Source organism: Saccostrea echinata, unplaced genomic scaffold (genome assembly GCF_033153115.1).
Source record: "Saccostrea echinata isolate AGI-Se365-2 ecotype Australia unplaced genomic scaffold, CSIRO_AGI_Sech_v1 ptg000001l, whole genome shotgun sequence".
Lineage (NCBI taxonomy): Eukaryota > Metazoa > Mollusca > Bivalvia > Ostreida > Ostreidae > Saccostrea > Saccostrea echinata.
Genome location: NW_026889750.1, coordinates 14,383,851 through 14,410,804, shown reverse-complemented (window position 1 = coordinate 14,410,804; position 26,954 = coordinate 14,383,851). Strand labels below are relative to the sequence as shown.

General features: G+C 35.1%; 1 protein-coding gene across 1 annotated transcript in view; it reads left to right on the top strand.

Annotated features, from left to right (window-relative positions):
- Window positions 1–26,954, top strand: part of LOC133185623 (transcription factor CP2-like) — a 486,219-nt gene that overhangs the window by 11,794 nt on the left and 447,471 nt on the right. The window contains exons 3-4 of the mRNA XM_061320938.1: window positions 20,957–21,007; window positions 21,203–21,279. Coding sequence (XP_061176922.1) covers window positions 20,957–21,007; window positions 21,203–21,279 — 128 coding nt within the window. The remainder of the gene's footprint in view (window positions 1–20,956; window positions 21,008–21,202; window positions 21,280–26,954) is intronic.

Here is a 26,954-nt window from a genome sequence, read left to right as displayed (position 1 = left end):
CAAATTATAACATCCCCCCCCCCCCCAGGGTGGGATGGGGCCACAGTAGGGAATCAAATTTTTACATTGAAATGTAAAGAAAAAAATCTTTAAAAATCTTCTTCTCAAGAACTACTAGGCCAGAAAAGCTGAAACTTATATGAAAGCATTCTTGGGTAGTGTAGATTCTAAGTTATTCGAATCATGACCCCGGGGGTAGAGTGGGGCCACAATGGGGAATCAAAGTTTTACATTGAAATATACAGGAAAAAATCTTTAAAAATTTTGTTCTCAAGAACCATTGGGCCACAAAAGCTGAAACTTATATGGAAGCATCCTGGGATAGTGTAGATTCTACATTGATTAAATTATGACCCCCAAGGGTAGGGTGGGGCCACAATACGTATTACAAGGGGGAGAATCTGGTGAAGAACAGCAGGGCCAAAATTACTCAGGTGAGCATTTTGGCCCATAGGGCCTCTTGTTCTTTTTTGCAATAAACAATAACCAACACAAGGTGCAGATAATATTTTGAAGTATTATAAGTTTCTGACATAAAAATCAAAGCAAAGTAAAACTGAAAATTTTGCTATAATTCAAATTACATCCGTTGTCATGACAAGTTGCAAAAATTTGGTCCATTGTCAATATTTTACTATATACACCATCAGTATAGAATCTGCTACACCATGTTTAATGCACTTTATTATGTCTCCCTCGCAAAGGGGAGATATATGTTTTTGTCAGATTTCTACTTCTTCTTATTAAGGTCTTCGTTTTCAGGGAAGACCTTATAGTGATTCTTCTGTTTCTTATTTATGTTTCTATTTTACCTTTATTATGTCACCCTGAATGAAGTCAGGGAGACATATTGCTATTGTTCGGCCAATAACGCTCTCCATACAATTTCTCAAAGATGGCTTGGTCAATCTTGATGAATCTTTATTGCTGTAATGATCACCAACTAAAGATGTGCAATTTTTATTCAAAAGTTTCAAAATGGCCACTGTTGCCTTAGAAACTGACAAAAAGTGGAATTTTTTAAATTTCATCTTTCTCAGTAACTTTTAAACCAATCTTTTTGAAGCTTTAAAGAAGTGTTCCTTGTGTCCTGTCAAAATTTTTTGGGCAAATAAATTGGAAATGAATGTACAGAAAATATAGTTTTGTTCAATTTTAATAAGACTTGGTACACAAGTAGTCTACACTTAGATACATAATTCTGTATATTCAACTACACTTAGATAAATAAATGTGTTTATTAGTTTTTGATCACAACAAACAGTGTTGCCATGGTTTATAATAATAGAAATATCTGCGTTATTCCACCTCCTCTAGCTTCAATCTGATTTCAGTAAGACTTGATAGACAAGTAAAATTAACTTTATAGATAAATAATTCTTTTTAGTACTAGTTTTTAGCTCACCTCAATGAAGTTGGGGGAGCTTATGTAATATCCTTGGTGTCTGTGTTGGCGTCCCAGGTTAAAGTTTTTGGAGCTGATTTCTTTTCAAGTACTTTTATGTCCTATATTAATCAGAGTTGCATGGAGGATTCTTCTAGTATGTTTCATTTTACCAGTCAAGGTTTCAGATGCTGCAATTTCAGCTGAAGAATGACCAGGTTAAGTTCTTGGAGCAGGTTAAAGTTTTTGGAGCAGGTCTCATTTCCTAGTAACTATAAGCCCTATTGACCAAACTTGCATGGATGATACATCTAAGAATGCACACTACCACACCTGCTTCGGATGCTGGATCTGACCTACATTTTCTGGACGAGTGACCAGGTTAAAGTTTTTGAGCAGGTCTCATTTCCAAGTACTATGGGCCCTATATTGATCAAACTTGCATGGATGATATATCTAAGGATGCAGATTATTGGACTTGCTTCGGATGCTGTATCTGACCTACATTTTCCAGATGAGTGACCAGCTTAAGGCTGTCCAAAGTTGATTTGACGTTTAACATCTCCCGCGCGCGTAGGTGTAAGAGAAATTCGTGTTTGGAAAAAAGAAACAATTCGGAATTTTAAGTGTCTTTCCGGTTTGGTTTTACATTTAGCGACATAGTTTTGCATCCTGTAGTGAAAGAAAGTGTGCTGTGAAATGATGATGCAGTCGGTATGTTATAAGAAGAAACTGGTGATGTAAACAGCATGCAATCATAAAATAAAACATGGATTTTTTAAAATTGAGGTTAATGAAAATGTTTGGTGAGTGTTTTATGTCAGGAGTCAGATTACAGACTCTTAGTTCGTCATATTTTTGCTGAACCATTCAATGTATTGGAGAGAATATTGCAAAGATTTTCATTCAGTGTAGAGTGCTGAAAACCGCGATTTTACAATATACATTGAGATATATCACTTTAATTTTATTTAATACAATGTAGTTTCATCAGAAAATACATGTATTGTTATAAAAATTAAAAGGAGAAGCAAGTTGATGTATTATACACATAGTATTCATGTTCTTACAATTAAAGTTATGAAAATATTAGACACGGATGTTTTAGCAGGAAGAAGCTTTAATACAGAAGATGAGGGCTTTCAAGTAAAAGAGGAAGGAATGAGAGTGGAGGATGTATTCCAACGACCCAGTCTTGTGTGTGTGGATGTCAGGTAAACTAATCTAACAGCCATGGTACACCAAATATTGTAATTTCTCTTTCAAAACCAAATGCTAGACTAATACAATATAAATAACAGAGAAATAGCATACTGTAAACCAACTTTTATTCCCGTGCAAGAAATATTCGCGAGTTTCACGACTTACATTAACTCGCGAATATTAATCGCCACGAATCATTTATTTTGCTTTGTATTTGTAGAGAATGTTTCCTCAGTCGTGAAAATTAATCATCGTGGATCGATTTCAAACTGACGAATCACGAATAAAAGACGACGCGAATAATAGTTGGTTTACAGTATGTTTAATTTTAAGATATTTCATTAAAAGAATGTAATAAATATTGTCATAATTTTAATTGTAGATACCGGTCAATAATTTCCACAAGAAAAAGCAGTTTCCTATAGTGTACCATGTATGGCTTGATATAAATCCAATGGACATACATTTAGACCTAGTTGCAAGCCACCCTTCTGCGCATCCAGTCTACTTTGTGTGCTCAAAAAAGGGTGCATACTTAGGAAAAAACATTTTACTTGGGAAATGCAAAACTGACTTAGCCTTGAAAATCAAACTTATGCTCTTTTTACACAACAAGTGTTCTTTTTATGTACTTAATATGTTAATTTGAATATATAAACATTTGTCTAAAATTTTAGGTCACCTGAGTTTACTCAGGTGACCTATTGTCACTATCTTTTTTCGTGTGTTGTGTGTTAACATTTAAACATTTTCAGCTTCTTCTCTGAAACCGCTCAACCTGTTTCAACCAGTTTTGACATATGGCACCAATGGGTGAAGGGGAACAATAATTGTGAATTTCATGGTCCCTACCACCCTGGGGCCTGAGGAGTGGGACCAAAACCACTAAAATTAATGCAATCTTTAAAAATCTTCTTTACTTTTGGACATCAAGCAGACACTCTGTTGGCAGTAAGCATTGAGCCCTCTACCAAAATTGTGAAATTTATGGTGCCAAGGTCAGGGGTTCTGTTCAGTATATATTGGAAATGCATTATTTCTTAAAAAATATTCTCCTCTGCTCCTGGGTATTATGCAGATGAACTAAGTACATAGTTATGATGAGGAAGATTGCCTCTTCTAAACTTGTGAATTTCATGGCCCCTGGGTCAGGGGTTCTGGTGTTAGGGCAGGACTCTGTTGATTATATAGTGAAAGTGCTTTAATTCTTCAAAAATCTTCTCCTCTGCTCCTGGGTACAATATGCATAGTTATGATGAGGAAAGGAGCCTCTTCTAAACTTGTGAATTTCATGGCCCCAGGGTCAGGGGTTCTTATGTTAGGACGGGGCTCTCATGATTATATAGAGAAAATGCATTAATTCTTTAAAAATCTTCTCCTCTGCTCCTGGGTATTAAGCCAATGAACTAAGAACATAGTTACGATTCTGGGTTTTGATCAAATAAACAATATGCATAGTTATGATGACGAAAGGTGCACCTTCCAAAATTGTGAATTTCATGGCCTCAGGGTCAGGTGTTCTGGTGTTAGGGTGGGGCTCTAATGATTTTATAGTGGAAATGCATTAATTCTTCAAAAATCTTCTTCTCTTCTTCTGGGTTTTAATCAAACAAACAATATACATAGTTATGATGAGGAAAGGTGCCTCATCCAAAATTTTGAATTTCATGGCCTCAGGGTCAGGGGTTCTGGTGTTAGGGCAGGGCTCTAATGATTTTATAGTGAAAATACATTAATTCTTTAAAAATCTTCTCCTCTGCTTCTGAGTACAATATGCATAGTTATGATGAGGAAAGGTGCCTCTTCTAAACTTGTGAATTTCATGGCCCCAGGATCAGGGGTTCTGGTGTAAGGGCAGGGCTTTAATGATTATATAGTGAAAATGCATTAATTCTTTAAAAATCTTCTCCTCTGCTTCTGGGTACAATATGCATAGTTATGATGAGGAAAGGTGCCTCTTCTAAACTTGTGAATTTCATGGCCCCAGGGTCAGGGGTTCTGGTGTTAGGGCGGGGCTCTAATGATTTTACAGTGAAAACAATGCAATAATTCTTCAAAAATCTTCTTCTCTGTTTCTGGGTTTTAATCAAACAAACAATATGCTTAGTTATGATGAGGAAAGGTGCCTCTTCCAAAGTTTTGAATTTTATGGCCTCAGGGTCAGGGGTTCTGGTGTTAGGGCAGGGCTCTATTAAAAATCTTGTCTGCTCCTAAGTATTAAGCCGATGAACTCAGTACATAGTTATGACGAGGAAGAGCGTCTTTTCCAAAATTGTGAATTTTTGGCCCTTTGGTCAGGAGTTCTGGTGCTTTGGTGGGGCTCTATTGATTAACTAGCAAAAAAGTATTAATGCTTTGACAATCTTCTTTTCTGCCTCTGAGTACTTAGCAAACAAACCCAATGCAATAATATCAATGTAAATGTATTAAATATTATTATAAGTAAATGTGCCTTTTCTTTGCTCCTGGGTATCTAGGAGGCAAACAGAGTACACAATTCTAATAAGTGAAGCAAATGAGAGTTAGTCCCCTTTGCTAGATTGTGTTTATCAAGAAATTCTTGTATATAATTTAATTAACGGGTTATTTGATTGATTGAGAATACAAGAAAGAATGTTATACATATAGAAACAAAATCAAAATGAATGTTTGGTTTAAATGAGCAAAGATTCTTGAGTCTTATTCTTGCCTGGAAAGCAATATAAAGATTGACATAAAGATTATTTATATATTTAGGAAAAGTTGAAATTGTACACTGGACAGAGACTGCATGGATAAAGTTGTTTTTAATTATACTTTATCAAAGTGAACAAAGAATCACAGAGAGCCAGGGTGACTTCTTGTAATTAGTGACAAGTTGCAAATAGTGATTATATAGCCAGGTTTCTGTGTACTGAATTGTAGCACTAGGCAAGTGACATATATTGATAACCTGATACAATAGGCAAGTGTTCATTATCATCCCTTTAAGGCATGGAAAAACCAAGTGTGATCCCTAGGAGATCATTCGGATCCTGCATGTTACACTTAGCAAGGGTATTTATATCAGATTTTTGGAATTCTTGGGCAACGTTGCTTCGTCTATCACTTAATTTTGTTTTAAGCTTCTATGGATCCTGCACAGTGTTGCATTATCCTCAGGTGACTGTTAAGGACCTTGGGCCTCTTGTTGTTTGTTTATATTTTTCCTCCCTCCCTCGTATGTTTTGAATTTTGTAGGTGACGTTAAACGTAGAATTAACTTTGGACAGCCTAAAGTAAACTATAAGGGCTATCTGAACCAAACTTGCATGGATTATGCATCACAGGGTGAACACTCTCAAACTTGCTTCAGATACTGGATATGACTTAAATTTTCTTGATGAGTGACTAAGTTTAAAGTTTTCAGGTAAGTCCATTCCCAAGTAACTGCAAGCCCTGTCAGACCAAAATTGCATAAATGTTACATCTAGTGATGCACACTACTAAATTATTAGTTTGGGACTTTGACTTACTTAAAGACATTTGTTGCGGTGAGCTCTGTAGTGTCTGATTACCTATGTTTGATTTCAACACTTCAGAGTTTCTGAAAACCATCAGTCCTACCAGCAAAACCGATAGAAAATCGAAATGTCCAATGCAATTTGCTATATTACCGCTCCATGTGATCGATTGTTGTGAGGGGTGTGCAATTAGCATCGCTCGACACCCGGGGCTACCATTTTTTGGGGTCTAGTAGTTTTCTGCACGAAGATCGCCCCTTGGGTTAGTAAAAGTTAAAACTGCCAGTGTGATACATGAAAAGCACTACTGGTATTTTCACTCATTCTTTGCGATTAAATTCCCCAATAAGTGAAAAATTCCCAGGCAGCATGCTCGTATTGTTTGTAAATCTCCCTATTAATCTTATCCATTTTGCAATACTACCTGACTTATTTACTTCCAAAAACGATCCTTTTTTTTTCTAATCCGAATTTCCTCCATTCATCTGTATGTGCAGTGTTATGTGATTTACATACAATATAGTTCCTATGTATTTAATGATTAAAAATGAAAAAAAAAAGATTTTCGCTTCAGTTTAGATGAGCTAGTGCAATGCCCAGAAAGATAATTTATTTAATTAAATTCATTTTATTTTCTATCATAATTATTAATTTATATATTATTTAATTTTACAAGTGAGAATTAAACTTTTAATTTTAAAAAGAATGACCTTAAGACCCTGACTTTTTCAACAATATTAGTTGTTCCCCCCCCCCCCAAACATTTTTACTCGTGGTCTTACAGTCGGTGTTGTAATGATCTGTGGAAAGATTTACACACTCAATTTGAGTACTATAAACCAATGCCATTTTCTTTTGAATTACATCATGAAATTTATTCGGACTGATAGAATTTGCTTCGGACTGGTAGAACACATTAAGTCATCAGTCCTAATGATTGATAGATATATTTGGTTTTTGGAAACTCTGCAGTTAATGTTGTCAGTTGGCGGATTAGAGGAGATAATTTGTACTAATTATGAGCTGTGAGTTCTTTAAGTAGCGGCCGGATTACAGAATAGGCAAGATCTGGATTGAACAACATTCATTAAACATAAATTATAAAGAAAATTCAAGGGACTAAAATATCACGCTGGACTGAACAACATGCCGGAATGCACAACATCCAGATTCAACAAGTTTTACTGTATATTTAGTGGAGGGCATGAAATTGTGGGTTTCTTCTTATCTAGAGAACAAAAAAAAAAAAAAAATCAAGCATCATGAAAATTCAGTGATTTCACAAAAAATGAGAATTCCTGAAACACAGTCATGCACATGTGCTTTAATTTGATCAACTGACACTTAAAGGCTATAACTTAATATTCTTACTTTTCAACAAACCAGGAAGAAATTTAGAATGTAATTAAGTATAGTGTGTGTTACAACGTGAAATGTAATAACAACGCAAAATGAAATAAACTTGGATTGTTACATTTTGTGTTATTACATTTTGTGTCGGGATCAACGCAAAATGTAATAACGCAAAATGTAATAACATGTTTTGATTTATTACATTTTGCATTATTACATTTTGCATTGGAATAAACGCAAAATGTAATAATGCACTTTTTGGTTGTTATTTTTTGCGTTACTTATTTTTTGCGTTGAGGACAATGCAAAATGTAGTAAAACAAAATGTAATTAAACAAATATAATTATTTTTTTGTATTGTTTTCAACACAAAACATCACAAAATTGATTTAAACATATAACAGTGGGGAAACTCGATAAACTAAACAGACAGACCTATAATTATTAGACAAACGTTACGTCTTTAATGGACATTACAAAATCTAGTAGTATATTTTTGAACTCTAACTCGAACATTTTTATTGAATACTTATAAAACATTAACTTAACTTTGATTGACATGTCTGTTTATAAATCAGTCTGTATTATATATCCATTACTGACATTCTTGATTACCAAAGATTGACCATGGGTCCATTAAAAGCTCTTGATATGGATGTACAATGTGCATGTGTACTTTGGTTGGCAAATTAGAAGTGCATGTGTGTGTGTGTGTGTCTGGTGAGGTGAAGCGGAGGATAGGGGTTACTTGGTATGTTGATCATTGTATTGTTATGCGTATGCAGAAATAATCCATTTTGTTATTGGAGAAAGAGAGAGAATTTTATTTTTGCTGGTCTGTAATGCACATGATTTGTAAAACAGTGTGATATCTTAATTGGCAAGAAACCCCCTTCCCGCTATATTTACACTTGCGAGTAAAAATAAATACATGTATATTTCTTTTGTAAATTTCGTGCCTATGAAAAAGCAAAAGCAAACTGACACACGGATCAATGAAATACTCCCCCCCCCCCCCCCACACACACACACGTGTGCACACGTTTCTATTTTGCAACACCTATGATTTGAATATCAACTGATTTTTAATGGCTAATGAAATCAATATATGATGAAAACAGATCTAATGTAAGAATAAACATATGTTTATTTTTCCTTTTGTTTTATTTTCTTTCCGTTTATTTTCTTCATCCACTATTCAATTGAAAATTATTCTCAACCTGACTGATCAAAAAATGTGTTATTACATTTTGCGTTGTCACATTTTGCTTAATCTCAACGCAAAATGTAACAATGGAAAATGTAATAATCCAAAAATCGCATTATTACATTTTGCATTATTACATTTTGCTTGGATCTCGATGCAAAATGTAATAACACAAAATGTTATAATCCTAAAAAGTGTGTTGTTGCATTTTGCTTTATTACATTCTGCTTTGATATCGACACAAAATGTAATAACGCAAAATGCAATAATCCCGGTTTATTACATTTTAAAGACGGAAGACCTTAACTAGAGCAAAGTTCGTTGCAAAGCAACGAGTAGGTCTTCCATCCTGTTTTGGCCGGAAGTGACGTCAACATGAGAAAGGAATGAGTTAAGATTTCTCCAGTGACTTTAAAATTACAATTTTGCATCAAAACCTGCAAAATAAGCAATTTCTGGCTACTTCCGGTTTGACTGGAAGTGATGTTGAGGGATGATAAATTTGGTTGGACGCTTCTGGTTACATAAATTAACCAATAACATGTTGAAAACTGCAAAAATATGCATTTTCTGACTACTTCTGTTTTGGCCGGAAGTGACGTCATTTGACGACTTTCCACAATCTTATTCACTTCTACTTGTCAATATGAACAATTTTGCTTCTTTGATGTATCACAAATTCTCAATAATTTTTGAGGCATTGAGAAAACACTTTCAGCCCCTGTAGATCTCTTATTTTAGGGGTCAGCCCCTAATTGTTGATATCAAATGAAAGAGCTTGCCATTCTGCACAACTTTTGTTCTATATGTTTTAACAAAATATTTACAAGTAAAGAGATATTCTTGAATGCTAAAAATTTTGATATTCTAAATAAGACTATTTTCAGAGCATACCAAGCGTTACAGTGCGGCACTTCCGGGAAAAATGAACAAGTAGTACATATTTATGAACATTGCTCTATCATTGCTGAAAATATCAAGTTCCTATTTTAAGTGTTTTTTTAGAAAATGAGTGGACAATGTGACCCTCTAAAAATCACTTAATATCAGAAATCTCCGGACAGGAAGTGACATCAAAAAAAAAAAATCTAGATTTTTTTATTTTCTTCCAGACCTGAAAGTTTCCTGAAAATCAAACAACCTGTTTCCGAGAACTCGCGTGCACAAAATCGGTAGGAGAAAAAAACAATAATAAAATTATGCCTGGACGTTTTTTTATTTCTCTGCAAGTGACCTTGAACTTGCCCGAAAGACCTTTGATCAAGGTCATGACACAGCCTCCGTTCATAAGCAATCTCTGTTTCAAGTATGAGCTTCCAATGATTTTCTATTACTAAATCATAGCATGAAATAGAAATTAATATTTTTCTGTCAGTATCCTTGAACTTGACGGAATAACCTTGGGTCGCTGTCAAGACAAACCCTCAATCTCAAACAACCTCTGTTTTAAGAAAGAGATTCTAGTGATTCCCCCTTAGAAATTCATATCCCAGACAGGCATTTTACAACTTTTTTTGCCAGTGACCCTGAATTTGCTGAAATAACCTTATTTAAAGTCATCTAAAAACCGGCGGACCATAATCAATCTTTGTACCAAGTGCGAACTTAACAGCCTAGATCGCAGTCATTCAATTTTCTTTGTCAAAGTCGAAGCAAACCTTTTTGTCACAAGCAATCTCTGTATCAAGTATGAGCTTCCAGTGATTCTCAATTACAAATAAATGGCTCGGACAAAACATTTATTCTTTCTCCAGTGACCCTGAATTTGCCGGAATGACCTTGGATCAAGACCATGACACACCCTAGGATCATTGGCAATCTTTGTACCAAGTATGAGCTTCCAGTTCATCCAAAAAAGTCATAGCCTGGGCAAACTTGGAGGGACAGATGGGCAGCTAAACAAATGGACAGACAAATGGACAATATGATTCCTAATCCCCCTCCCCCCGGCCTAGACACTTCGTTTGCAGGGGATATAAATTCCTAATATGTTAAATTTTGAACTCCCATTCTGATTTGAAAAAAAATTAAATCTTTACTATTTCAGGGAGATATTATAAGTATGTTTTCGGCCCACAGGTTTCTAGAGAATAATTTTTTCAAATGACCCATTCAAATTTTTACTGCTTGTATTTCTTAATTATCTTCTGTTGGAAGAGAATATGGTCATTCATTTGACCAGCAACGTTTGGTTGATATTGACCCAGTGATTCTTGAAAAGATAAGTTCGGAATATTTGGTTACAATTACATGGCTTTTATTATTTAAACACGTAAGTTAATGTCAGCTAAGAACTAAATTAACATCTGTTATAGATAAAACAAATTTTAGCTATTTAAGGTTATCTACATATATAGAACTATTTGTAAGAACCACTTTTTATAAATCAAATTTTCGCCCATGATATATTCGGCACTCTATTTAATTACCATTTATTCGGATGTTGATCAACACATTTTTTTTCAAAAACCCCGGAGTGCGAAACTGGCCAATGAAGATGTTTAAAAATCCTGATTCTGCAATCGCACCATCTAGGGCGTTTCTGTCAACCCCGAATGTTTTAACATTACCGGATGTTAAAATTTTATACAAGATGGAGTCGCTTCCTATTTATTATTAAAGGATAGACGGAGTTGAAAGTCCCTTCTAGCTAATTAGTATGTTTTAGGTAATATCTTTACATTCAATAAATTTAAACTCAATACTCAACAGATAAAATATCTTCCCTCATTGAGGGAAGATCTTTTATTGTCATTTATTTCAAAGTTTGGGAAAAAGAAGATAAAAATTTTGGCTGTAGCGGACGTTGATGTTTGGTATTTCAAATGAACTTCCAAGTACAAATCTACATATGTTGCTCTATCATCACTGAAACTCTCACGTTCCTGTGTTAAGTGCTTTTCTTGAAAATGCCTGGACAAACTAACCCTCGAAAATCATGAAATCTTGAAAATCTCTGGACCGGAAGTGAGGTCATCAAAATAAAAAATATATATACAGTCGACTCTCGATATGTCGAAGTCATCGGGACTTATAAAAAACTTCGAGATATCCAGGTGTTCGAGATATCCGAAGTTTGACTTCGATGTTCTTTTGAACGATTCAGTATACCACATGCTTTACACATGTATTGAATATTGCACTTTATTCTTTCAAAACAAAAACTATTTGCAAAGAGAGAAGAAAAGACTTAAAATGTTTCCTAAATTAAGTTTTTCTATAAACTATTCACTTCAAACTGAATTGCATTCTTACTTTAAGTCTTTTTTTCTGCGATATCGATCAACTACATGGTGTTTACTCATAGTAGGATGTTGCTTACGCTGTGTAAATTTGAAACCGGAAACGATAGCCTATATTGAAGACGAGTAAATGCCAGAATTTTTTTAAAAAATTTATTTATTTCATACAGAACATTTAAAAAAAAGTGAACATTTTAAAAATCAAACACAAACACGATAAATTAAAATAAAATGTAGTTGATTTTATCTGTGTTTTTCAGCCACGTTGACAAAGTGTTGGCGGGAATGTCGTATTTCTTGGCTATGGCGGCTTTACTCAGGATACTCTTCTTTACTTCAGAGATGACTTGAAACTTGGTTTCAATTGTATGGACCTTTAATTTTCTTTTTACACCCCAAAAAAACCAACTATCCCCCCGGGATTTAGACCGGGTCCTTCATTGGATTGCTTATCTGAGTTTTCTTGAGACATGGTGTTTACTGACGATAAAATTCAGTCGTCGCATTTTTATACATAGAACTAGGAAAATAATTGATCAATTAATCAAATACTTTTTACTTTGAAGTTTGCTGTTTTTATTTTTAAAGAAAAATGTAATTCTACAGCGTGCATTATTAAATGCAGTTAGGTCGCTAGAGCTGTGACTTTGTTTATACAAGGTCTGCACTCACCGATTTGGATGATATCAAAGCTGTAAATTAATTATCGTGTCATCGGGAAGCGGCCCATGTTAATGAATAAATAAATTGCTAAATAAACTGGTTTATACACCTGAAATTATCGATCAGTGATCGGTTACCTGGTTTGGGTAGGTGTGAAATAGTACTTACCTCGAGGCAATTAATTAATTCCGTTAAGACTGCCTACCTGGCGAACACTTGTGATTAACAGAGCGGAAAATAGACCTGACTTCGACATAACCCAGGTAAAATTAACACTTGGGACCTGACAAGTACTTCGAGATAACCGGAGTATTCGAGATTACAGTGTTTGAGATATCCGAAGTTTCTTCAATCATTTATATAGTAAATACGGCCGGGACCGAGGACTTACTTCGACATATCCGCAGTATTCGACATATCCGTGTTCGAGATACCGAACGTAACCTGTATCTAGATTTTTTAATTCTCTATCAGACCAGAAAGTTTCATGAAAATCGGGCGAGCAGTTTCCGAGAACTCGCGTGCACAAAATTGGTAGAAAAAAACAATAATAAAAATATGGAAAAGAAACCTAAGAATAACAGTAAGGTCTTCCACTGAAGTCAGAAGACCTTAATAATAATAAGAAACAGAGTAAAAACAATATGTTCCCCAACTTCGTTTGGGGAACAGAATAAATATCTCTCTTATTTTTCAATGAAAGAACAAGGTACAGTTTCAATACAAATCTTGCCCTGTGTTTTTCTTAAAAATGAAAGTGATGTAAAAAATTAAAACTCATGCTTTCTGAACTATTGAAATTCCATCCAGAAAGATTATACAAATAATTTTTCTCACATGACCTTCAAAATGCTTTTCCCGTATTTTCATATAAAGTTGCAGAAGACATCAATTTTCCATGCAATTTTCTTTCAGATAAAACTTATGTGTGTTTTAGATATAAATGAAGTGGAAATAGTTTGATTTGTTCACAACTGATATTTTAAATGAAGAAATATATGGTATTTATGCCATCAAGATTGGTTACTTGTGTTCTCAATCTAATTATCAATAATTATTAGTTAGCTAACACTAATACACTAAGCACTAAAACACCAAGCTCCCCACCCCCCCATCTCTCTTGTCTTAGCTTCTTTTCCTTTTAAGCTCACCTGAGCCAAAGGCTCAAGTGAGCTTTTCTGATCAAAATTTGTCCGTTGTCTGTCGTTGTCGTCATTGGCATCGTTGTTGTTGTCATCGTTTCACATTTTCATCTTCTTCTCCAGAACTACTGGGCCAATTTGAACCAAACTTGGCACAGGGTATCCTTGGGTGAAGGGAATTCAAATTTGTTCAAAAGAAGGGCCACACCTTCTTCCAAGGTGAGATAACTGTGAATTCCTGAAAAATTTATGGCATCTTTAAAAATCTTCATCTCAAGAACCACTGTGTAAGAAAATATGAAACTTATGTGGAAGCATAGTAGGTAGTGTGGATTCAAGTTTGTTCAAATCATGACCCCCATGGGTAGGATGGGGCCACAGTGGGCGATCAAAGTTTTACATAGGAAGACATAGGGAAAATCTTTAAAAACCTTCTTCTCAAGAACAGCAAAGCCTTGATTGGTCATATTTATATGGAAGCATCCTCAGGTAGTGGAGATTTAAGTTGTTCAAATCATGACCCCAGGGGGTAGGGTGGGGCCACAGTGGGCAATCAATGTTTTACATAGGAATACATTGGGAGCATCTGTAAAAATCTTCTTCTCAAGAACAGCAAAACCTTGATTGGTCATATTTACATGGAAGCATCCTCAGGTAGTGTAGATTCAAGTTTGTTCAAATAATGACCCCATGGGTAGGTCGAGTAAGTTTTACATAGGAATACATAGGTAAAATCTTTAAAAATCTTCTTCTCAAGAAGAGCAAAGTCTTGATTGGTCATATTTATATGGAAGCATCCTCAGGTAGTGTTGATTCAAGTTTGTTCAAATCACGACCCCCAGGGGTAGGGTAGGACCACAATGGACGATCAAAGTTTTACATAGGAGTATATAAGAAAAATTTCAAGAATTCTTCTCAAGAACAACAAAGCTATGATTGGTCATATTTATGTGGAAGCATCCTCAGGTGGTGTAAGTTCAAATTTGATCAAATCATAACCCCCAGGGTAGGGTGGGGCCACAATGCATGGTCAAAGTTTTACATAGGAATGTATAGGAGAAATCTTAAAAAATCTTCTTCTCAAAAACAGCAAAGCCATGATTGGTCATATTTATGTGGAAGCATCTTCAGATAGTGTAGATTCAAGTTTGATCAAATCATGACCCTCAGGGGTAGGTAGGGGCCACAATGAAAGTTTAAACTTGTAGGAAAAAAGTCACAGTTAGTCAATAAAAGTTAGTGTAGATTCAGTTTTGTTCAAATCATACCCCCCTCTCTTTTAGGGGTAGGTAGGGACCACTTATGCATTTAAGCATTGCAATACTAAACTGATCTTTGCTTTTTGCCTAGCTACAGTGCTAAGGTGAGCGATGTGGCCCCTGGGCCTCTTGTTTATTAGCCTTTCATGATGTCTTAGAATTCCTCTTAGAACTTTAGACTTCTTATTCTATGTGATCAGTTTACACATTTTACGATGTCCTTTTTCAAGTGTAAGAATTTTTTTGTGTGAGTGGAGGGGGGTTTCCGAGGACATGTATCGGATATTTTGTTATATAAATTGAATAACTCCGGACCCACCCCCTCTATAGATGTGCACCTACGTACATGTATCACTTTATATGATAGAAAAGTGTCTGACCCAATGTAAAATGTGTCCTAAATTCTTTTATATCTCAGTGCATTTTGAGTTAAAATACCATGGTGATCAAATTAAAAAAGGCACTGCGATGTCGGTCGTGCCTTTCCAATATATGTATTTTGAACACTCATTTACTAAAAGATGGTTTCTCAGTCACATCTAGGGTGATCAGACATAGCATGGATTGGACAGCTTTAACAAATTAGATCATTAAGTTAAAAAATAGATTCAAATGATTAACCCTAGTAGCGCTATATAAAATACACAGTGTTAGTGTTTGAGCTGAATATTTTTGCCTGCATTGGGGTGTATTAGTTTAAACAATTTAATTCAGGATTTATTGAAAAAACGTAGACATATTATACATCAAAATGTTCAGCAGAGATAGGACTTCAGTATTTTAATAGTCGTTTTTCATTGCATACACAAATAGGTAATTCACAGGTAAAGAGAATATATTGTAAAAAACACAACTTTTTCTTCATGGCACTAAACTTTTATTCATTAAAAGTCTTACTGATGGTAATAAAGATAATTTTTAATACAGGGGCATTGTTTTGGTACAACTTTTAAAAGTTTATGTGGTTACATATTGTAATAAATACCTTCATCAAATGTTCATGCCCGCCATTGTCGTTTTACCTTGATGTGGAATCTCAACATTTGCCATATTTCTTTCTTAATCTGACCTCTTTAAACTATTATTTTCATTAGTCAATATATGATTGTCTTTATTCCTGTTAAGTTTATTGGAAAACCATACTTAGGATCATTTTAACTCTGACATGTATCAAAATCTACACCTGTGAAACCAACCTTGACATGGGTTGATCATCCAGCATCAATGTTTAGCATAATCTTCTTTGTAGAAAGTGTCGAAAACATCTTGTAGTAAATAATTATCAAGTTTCTACTGCGGGTTAGGACTATAAACAAGTTTGCTAGCACATTGAAAAATTTTTCTTGAATAGACTGCCATTTTGAATCACTCGGAATAAACATGACCTTTTCATCTGTCTAAATTTACACAGCCAATCACGTTTCATCTAAGCAATGGAATTTTTTATTAGACAAAATTTCCATTCACCGACTAAAATAGCGATTTAAAAATATCATTGTTGTCACCTGGAATATTCCAGGTTCAGCTCACAGCTCATGTCTTTGTTTACCGGAATATTCCGGGTTCAGCACTACGAGGGTTAATAGTTTTATCTATAAATAGAAGGGAATCCCTGTGCAAGTGAGGTAAATAAATATTTCTTGGGGATGACAAACAAAAAAGTAAAGTTTTTGAAATATGAATAGTCCAGGACATTCTTTATTTGTCACTATGTATTATATATTACCTATTTTAATACTACAACAAACATGAACTGGGACATTTTTTCGTTAGAAGAGGCCCTGCACTAAAGACTAGTAGTTTAGCTGGTTTTGCTTCAATTATAAGAATAATGTGGCAAGGTTGGTAATTTTGATTGAGGAGCAGGAGGAGAAAATCTGCAATCAAAAAGTTTATTTAATCAAATAAAAAAAGTAGAGGAAGGGGTCCGAACACAATTTGTTTACTATTCTTAATTCTGACTGTGCATAACGATTTTAAATGATTTTTTATAAACACATACAATATATCCCGGTGAGCTTGAGATAAAAGATACCACAGAGTCTGACACGTTTGTTTCATATTTGGATATTTTACTTGAAAAAGACGTCAATGGTAATCTAACAACCAAGCTTTATGATAAAGGTGATGACTTTAACTTTTCAATCGTCAACTTCCCTTACTTATGCAGCAATATACCTTCATCACCTGCATACGGGGTTTATATCTCTCAGTTGATTCGATACACAAGAGCATGCTCTACGTATGTACAATTTCTAAAACGAGGAAAATTATTGACAAACAAGTTGATGAAACAAGAATATCCGCAATCTCATTTAAAGTCATCATTTCATAAGTTTTATGGTCGATACAATGACCTTGTCAGGAAATACGATTTATCATTGAGTCAAATGCTGACTGATGTTTTTCATACTAATTGTAATTGCTCACTCCTCCATGGCACCTGATCCCACCTCTGATGTTTTGGAGGTCTGTGTTTGCTCTGCTCCTATTTTATAATGTTTAATGGACTTTTGAGCTTGAATACTGTTCATTATCTCCATATATTTCATGAATGTTATATTGGAGACAAGCAACAATCATTTACTCATGTAAATACTTGAACTGTTCAACAATACAACAAGGAAAAAACATAGGCACAGTTTCTTATGCAGTACACTCTATTGTATGCTTTTCGAAATTAAAACGCATGTGTTGCGTTGTATACATAAAATTAGGGGAGGTGGTAAAGAGCCCCAAAATGAATTCACGGATTTATTAACACCATGAATATAGCGAATATTAACACCGCGAGTTATTTTCCCCCTATATAGTAAACGAAAATTGGTGAGACATTCAATTTTTTGAATATATGCACATATAAATATTGGAAACAAGTCCTTCACACTCACAAAATACTCTCCTCTGATAATTTAATTTCAATTTAATTAGAATAAGAACTTTAATAGGCTCAGATTCTCACTACGAAAAGGATTTGACAATTACCACAGATTCTATATTCTATAGAAAATATGTTTGCACTTATATTTCTATCCAGTCAGATAAAGCTTTTCAGAATTTATTATATCAGAAAATAATGTCGTATATTGCATTAAGTCATACATCTATAGTATTAGATACTTAAATACATAGGACTATAAATAGGACTGTTGCAGCACTCGTGTACAAAGAGAAGCAGATGCTGTAGAGCATCCTTAGAGGAAGCAAGCCTGGTAGTGTGCATCTTTAGTCCATTCTCAAGTAACTGCAAGCCAAGGGTTGAGGCTAAAACCATCAAAATTAATGCAATCTTTAAAAATCTTTTTCTTTGCTCCTGGACATCAAGCAGTCAAACTGTTGGTATGATTGTAATAAGCATTGAGCTCTGTACCAAAATTGTGAAATTCATGACCCCAGGGTCAGGGGTTCTGGCACTAGGGCGGGGATCTAATGATTATATAGTGAAAATGCATTAATTATTTAAAAATCTAGCTGGTGTACTAAGCACATAGATATGATGAGGAAGAGTGCCTCTTCCAAATTTGTGAATTCCATGGCCCCAGGGTGAGGGGTTCTGGTGTTAGGGTGGGGCTCTAATGATTATATAGTGAAAATGCATTAATTCTTTGAAAATCTCCTCCTCTGCTCCTGGATAATGAGCTGATGAACAAAGTACATAGTTATGACAAGAAAGTGCCTCTTCCAGAATTGTGAATTTCATGGCCCCTGAGTCAGGGGTTCTGGTGTTAAGACATGGATAGTGAAAATGCATCAACTCGTTGAAAATCTTTTCCTCTGCTCCTGGGTATTAACCCGATGAACTGTATTAACCCGATGAACTAAGTTCATAGTTATGATGAGGAATAGTACCTCTTTCAAAATTTTGAATTGTATGGCCCCTGGGTCAGGGGTTTCATGGGGGGGGGGGCTTATTTATTATATATTGGAAAAAAAATTAATGCTTTGAAAATATTCTCCTCTGCTCCTGGGTATTAAGCTGATGAACTAAGTACATAGTTATGATGAGGTAGAGTGCCTTTTCCAGAATTATTAATTTGATGGCCTCTGGCTTAGGGGTTCCATTTCGGGGGGGGGGGGGGGGGGGGGGGGGATATTTATTATATACTGAAAATAAATTATGCTTTGAACATCTTCCCCTCTGCCCCTTGGTATTAATTAAACAAACTAAATACATAGTTATGATGAGAAAGGGTGACTCTTCCAAAATTAGGAATTTCATGGCTCCTCGGTCAGGGGTTCTTGTGCTTGGGTGGGACTTTGTTGATAAATTAGCAGAAATGCATTAATGTTTTGAAAATCTCCTTCTCTGCCCCCTGAGTACTAAGCAAACAAACTAAATGCAATAATATCCAATGTAAATGTATTAATTTAAAATATAATTACAAGTAAATGTGCCTTTTCTTTGCTTCTAGGTATCTAGGAGGCAAACAGAGTACATAATTGTGATAGGTGAAGCAAGTGAGAGTTACTCCCCTTTGCTAAGTGTTGTTAATCAAGAAATCCTTGTATATACCTTAATTAACAGGTTATTTGATTGAATGAGAATACAGGAAAGAATGTTATATATATATAGAAACAAAATAAAAATGAATGTTTGGTTTAAATGAGCAAAGCATGCTCAAAGTCATATTCTTGCCTGTAAAGCAATAAAAAAGATTGACATAAAGATTATTTTTATAATTAGCAAAAGTCGTAATTGTACCCAGTATGTTTACACTGAGGTGATCTAAGATACTGTCACTGGTAAAAGAGTCATGGTTGACATGAGACTAGATATAGTTGTTTTATACTTTTTCAAAGTGAACAAAGAATCACAGAGAACCAGGTGGCTTATAATTATTGTAGTAAGTGACAAGTGGCAAATAGCTACGTTGTATACCCAAGTCTGTGTGTACTGAATTACAGTAGCACTAGGCAAGTGACAAAAATATATCTGTATATATATTGAATACCTTACACAATAGGCAAGTGTCCATTGTATTTGTATATTTTGCATTCATTATCATCCTTATAAGACTTTGGAAAACCAAGTATGATCCAAGGAGATCACTCGGGTCAAGCACTTTACAATAAGCAAGGGTATTTTAACCAGATTTTTGAAATTCTTGGGCAACATTGCTTCGTCTATCAGTTAATTTTGTTTTATACTTCTATGGATCCTTTACAGTGTTGTATAATACTCAGGTGATCGTTAAGGCCCTTGGGCCTTTTGTTAATTGAAAATCCTGGAATCAGCTCCCTCAGGTGGGCAAAGGCCTCTTCACTTCTGTAGACAAAACCTTCAGCACGCTTGAAATGTTCATGATTCTGCTAAGCTAAGAAAGTTTACGCATAGTTTATCATCTCATAAAAAAAAGTCAGCCCATGTCCAATGCAGAAATACCCAATTTAAAGAGGAAAATTCAAGAATTACTTTGCTTCTACCAAGTTTTGACGTGAACCTTGCATGACTCTGCACGCTCTACTTTCGCATTCAATAACTTTGGTTCGACCAAAGCTTGCAAATGTAACACGTTTCTCTTCTGTTTCTACATATACTCACTTCTTGAAGGATTGAAGAATCTTAAAGCTTATGATGGTTCATTTCGAGGTGGCATACACTATTGCTTGCAATGGCAGACTTTCTAGTTTTATTTGTTTTTGTTTAACCAAATAAAAAAATCACTTGTCCACAGGCAACTACAGTCAAACCTCATTATATCAAACTTTGAAATATGCAAGAATTCGAGTTGACAGGGTTAAAATTGTGAAGGAAAAGATGGCTTGGACTGCCAACTCACTGCATCAAATCCCTGGTATTTGAGATATTGGAGTTGAGATAATGAAGTTCATGTGTATTGCCTATCAAATAGCTAATATGGTTTTCCCATGCATCAGGCAGTGCTATTTGTCTAGTCTTATTTAGAATTACAAATTGATAGATATATTTGTGTATTATATTAAGGATAAAATGCAATGCAAAAGTGCCTGTAAATGTTGAAATATTTTTGAAGTTGTTATTCATGTTGATTTGTCCTTCAGTGAAGCCCTGCTGGCATTGCCTGTATTCAAATCGGAGAATTTGGACAATGGGTAAGATATCAAAGAGTATGCTGGTTTTAAAGTACAATAAATCACCAGGAGAATTGACTTCAGGGTATGTAATTTTGTACAACATAATTGTAAGTATGTAAAGTTTTTAATGCAGAGCAAAAAAAGGTGAAAGAAATAAGTGTAAGGAAAATAAAGCAGATGAAAAATTTAGACTAAATTTTTTGACTTTTATAGATATCAGTATATCCTTGGAGCAGCCACCTCCCCTGCTGTGAAATTGAATGAGGAGACCTTGACCTACTTGAATCAAGGTGTGTTGTATATTTTATTACCTTATCTGAGCTGAACACTCAGCATAAGGCAATTTATAAGATATTAGCAGTGTTTACAATAAGAGAAAAATTAACTGTTGAGAAATTTTGCCGGCTATGAGATTTCTTTCTATAAGATTTTTGCAGGAGTTGAAACTTATCAAGTTGTATTGAAATCTGTCGGTTTTATCATGACTTTGTAGAGTAACTTTCTTTGAGTGTGCTCTTTTTTCATGGAAGTTTGATGCAGTAAGATCTTGTTACAATTTTGAGTACAACAACCTAGACCTAAAGCTTTAGGTCTGTGGTACTTGTGAGAGTAAAAGAACAATTAAGGAATCACTGTCTTCTTTGTTGGATATGCCAGGGATATTAACGACAGTTGGAAACATGGGATATTTTATTTATAATCTTAGCCAGTTATGCAAATTATCCCACATTTCAAACTGTCTTTTATGCGTAGGTGAATTTATGCATAATGGGCTTTGTCGGTTATGCAAATTATCCCACATTTTTAACTGTGGTGAATTTCCCTGGTATATGCCCAAAGAACTAGACAGTGATTCCTGATATTTACATTTATATCTATAAATTAATATTATGTATAAATACAAATAACTCAGTTATAGCAAAGTCTTGGGGACCTGTGAATTTACTTCACTAAATCAGTAATTTGTTCCATCCGTATTACAAATTTGCTAAAATATATAAAGCAAATATAGATCTTTTTTCTTCAAGTATGACTATCAAATGTATTTTGAGAAGTTTTGAATACTAAATTAATTTTGAGATTTTGGAAATTGAAATTCAAATATAAAATTAATAATTATCACAAAAAATATCAAATCAATATTTTATATATAATTTTTTTTGCTGTATCTGTAATGAGTCAGGGTTCACACAAGGATTTTGCTGAGTCCCAAGACTCAAGGTTTCTGAGAAGGTATAGTCCCAGATAAATTTGCTGCGTCCCCAAAAGATTATGTTTGAGTCCCAATTCAATTATTGCAGTATCCTTCCATTCAAACAACAATAAAGATCGATCTTTATTTTAACAGTTAATTTTATGCAATATTAAAATATTCAAATATATAAATTGGTAATGCATCTAAGCCATATTCTAAGATACACACGTAATTAATTGCCATCAAAATTAACTTTGTGTTTGAAAAGCTAAATATCAAGTACTCTCAAGTTGATCGTATAGACGAATTTCACATTCTTAAGAGTTATCTCCCGTTGTTGGCGTAACACTCATTTTTGTCACTATATCCTTAGTAGCTTACCTGTAAATATTTTCAACCTTCAAAGGGAATCGGACAATTTTGACCCGTTCCTGAATTGCCTTAGTGTGGGGAAATATGAAAAACATAATGAACATATTTAAATGGATTTAATTTGCGAGTTATTGCCCCAAAAGTTTGTTTGTTTGTTTGTATGTTGTTTAATGTTCCTCTCGAGAATTTTTCACTCATATGGAGATGCCACCACTTGCCGGTGGAGAGCTGCAAATTTTGTCCTATGCTTGGCACTTACGGCCATTGAGCAGTGAGGGATCTTTTTCGTGCCAACACCTACTGCGACATGGGACCTGGGTTTATACGGTCTCATCCCAAGGACCGGTCTCCACGTCCCACAGTGGGATTCAAACCCGCGACGTAAGGATCAACTCCTTACTTCGTGACTCTAGAGCAGACGCTCTAACCACTGCCACGCGGGCTACCCCAAAATTTGGTAATGTTATAGAGGGAAAACAGTGTCCTACGCCGGTTGACCCCAGATTGACCCCGCAAAGGGAAATAACTTTCGTAAATGTGAAATTCATCTAAACAATCACAGGTGTCATGTGCAATGAGGCGTAACTAATCCTGTCTATCAGCTGCACTTGGTGAAATTCATGAGACAAACAAGCCACATTGTGTATTCAAGCTGTAATTATCATGATTATGGTCTCGAGATAAAACACAAGCTTCAAAAGTGTATTTTTAAAAAGCTACTGTGTGTTTAAGGAGGCTCATTACACCACTTTCTGATGACGTACTACACAGAAAAATAAACCTCCTTTCGTCCATTTTCTCCTGGGGACGTATTGTACAGGTTCACTTTGCTATGATCTAAATCTTTAAAACGCTCTAAAAATAGACTACATGCGATGTTGTAAACACTGAGAACAAGGTTACGGATTCATTATGAATCACAAATGAAGAAAGGTTAACTTTAAGTAGAGACCAAAGAGAATGACAGTCAAATCTTTGCTACCAAAGTAGTGTACAATGTAAAAGCAGCAAGTTCTACCACTGACAGTGTGTATGTATAGAGGAAATTTGAGTTGAAATCTACAATCTCGTTGAAATAAATTATAATTGACTTGTGCTTTTAGAGTACTGTACTCTTGTTGGTTTGTGTGCTTGTCTTTATTTCTTTGAAAAATGTATATTTATTCTAGAAATTTTAGCTTATTCTGAATCTGATATGTTCAACCGTTCCTGAGTGTTTTGAGTCGGGATTTAGGAAAGATAACTCTTGCAAGTGGACTTTTTATTCCAATTATTTTTTAAATTGGAATTTATATTTCCTTAAAACATTTTTCATTCAATTTGTCACCTGTTATTCATTAATATACATTCCTTGTCTATTTATAACTGATTTTCCAAATTATTTATGCAAAGATTAAGAAGAAAATAACATTAATTCTCTTTTGGGAGAAAATTATTTTTTCTAATAAAAATACTGTTGAATAATATGAAGTGTTATTATATTGCTTACATATCTGAAGATGATATCCATACTTGACACTGAGATTTCTGCAATTTGATCAGAAACTTGAAATAAAACATTTAACAAAAATCAGAAAAAAAGATTTAAAAAATTTTCAAAAATATTTATGGTATCATAACCTCCATTTGGATATTTGAAATCTTCATAATACGTGGTGCTGTAATGAAATCTAAAATAAACTGTGGGTGTAATGAGCCTCCTTAAGGCTATTGGAGTTTGGCATGCGACACTGTCAAGACTATGGACTATGATAATCATGAAATATCTTTTAATCTCCCTATTTAAAAAAAATAGACATAGATACTACAAGAAGAGATGTTTCTTCGATAAACTTTATGATATTTACAGGAAGGTTTTGGTTAAATATTTTTGACAAATCTTGACATCTAAAAATGCCCCTTTTGAGGACACCCGAATTTTCTCGCCAACGAGGGCAAGTCCAATCATGAGTTCACGGACGCATTGTTTTTAAGAACCTTGTGTTCCAAATAATTTTTCTGTATCTAGTATGCAGATTCTTGCATTAATGAGAACCCTGATGAGTGAAAATTTTATTGGCAAACAATGGACCACATCACTCGTCAAATTTACTGCATTTCACAATTGAATTGTTCAATATTTGGAAGCAAGAATTACCTGGGGCAGCTATTGTCTTATCTGGTTTACTGAGCTCTGTGTGTGTGCTGCAAAATTCTGTTTGCACATGCACTGACTGTGAAAACAAAGAAGGTGACAAAGAAAACACAAGGCATGTCCATTGCTAAATTATGATTTTCTCCACTTTTATTAGCTCACCTGAGCTGAAAGCTCAAGTGAGCTTTTCTGATCACCCATTGTCCGTCTGTCCGTCCGTCTGTCCGTCCGTCCGTCCGTCTGTAAACTTTTCACATTTTCAACTTCTTCTCAAGAACCACTGGGCCAATTTTAACCAAACTTGGTACAAAGTATCCTTGGGTGAAGGGGAGTGTAAATTCTTAAAATAAAGGGCCAAGTCCCCTTACAAGGGGAGATAATCAAGAAAAGACAAAAATAGGGTGGGGTCATTAAAAAATCAATCTTCTTCTCAAGAACCACTGGGCCAGAAAAGCTGAAACTTATGTGGAAGCATCCTGGGATAGTGTAGATTCTAAATTGTTAAAATCATGACCCCCGGGGGTAGGGCGGGGCCACAATATCGAATCCAAGTTTTACATTGAAATACATAAGAAAAATCTTTAAAAATCTTCTTCTCAAGAACCACTGGGCCAGAAAAGCCGAAACTTATATGGAAGCATCCTGGGGTAGTGTAGATTATAAATTGTTCAAATCATGACCCCCGGGGGTAGGGCGGGGCCACAATAGGGAATCCAAGTTTTACATTGAAATACATAAGAAAAATCTTTAAAAATCTTCTTCTCAAGAACCACTGGGCCAGAAAAGCCGAAACTTATATGGAAGCATCCTTGGGTAGTGTAGATTATAAATTGTTCAAATCATGACCCCCGGGGGTAGGGCGGGGCCACAATAGGGAATCCAAGTTTTACATTGAAATATATAGGAAAAATCTTCAAAAATCTTCTTCTCAAGAACCACAGGGCCAGAAAAGCTGAAACTTATACGGAAGCATCCTAGGGTAGTGTAGATTATAAATTGTTCAAATCTTGACCCCCAGGGGTAGGGCGGGGCCACAATAGGGGATCAAAGTTTTACATTGAAATATATAGGAAAAATCTTTAAAAATCTTCTTCTCAAGAACCACTGGGCCAGAAAAGCTGAAACTTATACGGAAGCATCCTGGGGTAGTGTAGATTATAAATTGTTCAAATCATGTCCCCCAGGGGTAGGGCAGGGCCACAATAGGGAATCCAAGTTTTACATTGAAATATATAAGAAAAATCTTAAAAAATCTTCTTCTCAAGAACCACTGGGCCAGAAAAGCCGAAACTTATATGGAAGCATCCTGGGGTAGTGTAGATTATAAATTGTTCAAATCATGACCCCCGGGGGTAGGGCGGGGCCACAATAGGGAATCCAAGTTTTACATTGAAATACATAAGAAAAATCTTTAAAAATCTTCTTCTTAAGAACCACTGGGCCAGAAAAGCCGAAACTTATATGGAAGCATCCTTGGGTAGTGTAGATTATAAATTGTTCAAATCATGACCCCCGGGGGTAGGGCGGGGCCACACTAGGGAATCCAAGTTTTACATTGAAATATATAGGAAAAATCTTAAAAAATCTTCTTCTCAAGAACCACAGGGCCAGAAAAGCTGAAACTTATATGGAAGCATCCTGGGGTAGTGTAGATTATAAATTGTTCAAATCTTGACCCCCTGGGGTAGGGCGGGGCCACAATAGGGAATCCAAGTTTTACTTTGAAATATATAGGAAAAATCTTAAAAAATCTTCTTCTCAAGAACCACTGGGCCAGAAAAGCTGAAACTTATATGGAAGCATCCTGGGGTAGTGTAGATTATAAATTGTTCAAATCTTGACCCCCGGGGGTAGGGCGGGACACAATAGGGAATCCAAGTTTTACATTGAAATATATAAGAAAAATCTTTTCAAGAACCACTGGACCAATAAAGCTGAGACATATTTGGAAGCATCCTGAGGTAGTGTAGATTCTAAATTGTTCAAATTTTGACCCCTGGGGGTAGGGCGGGGCCACAATAGGTATATTAAAAGGGGGGGAATCTGGTAAAGAACAGCATGGCCAAAGTTACTCAGGTGAGCGATGTGGCCCATGGGCCTCTTGTTTTTTCACCTCCAGAAAAAAAAGCATTCTTGAAGATGTTTATTGTTATGCAATTTGAGGACTGCCAAGTCACCAAATTGGCAACTTATAGAGAAATTTTAGGAGCCAATCAAAAAATTTAGGCACATGGCAACTAAATTAGTCGCCAGTTAGAGCCTTG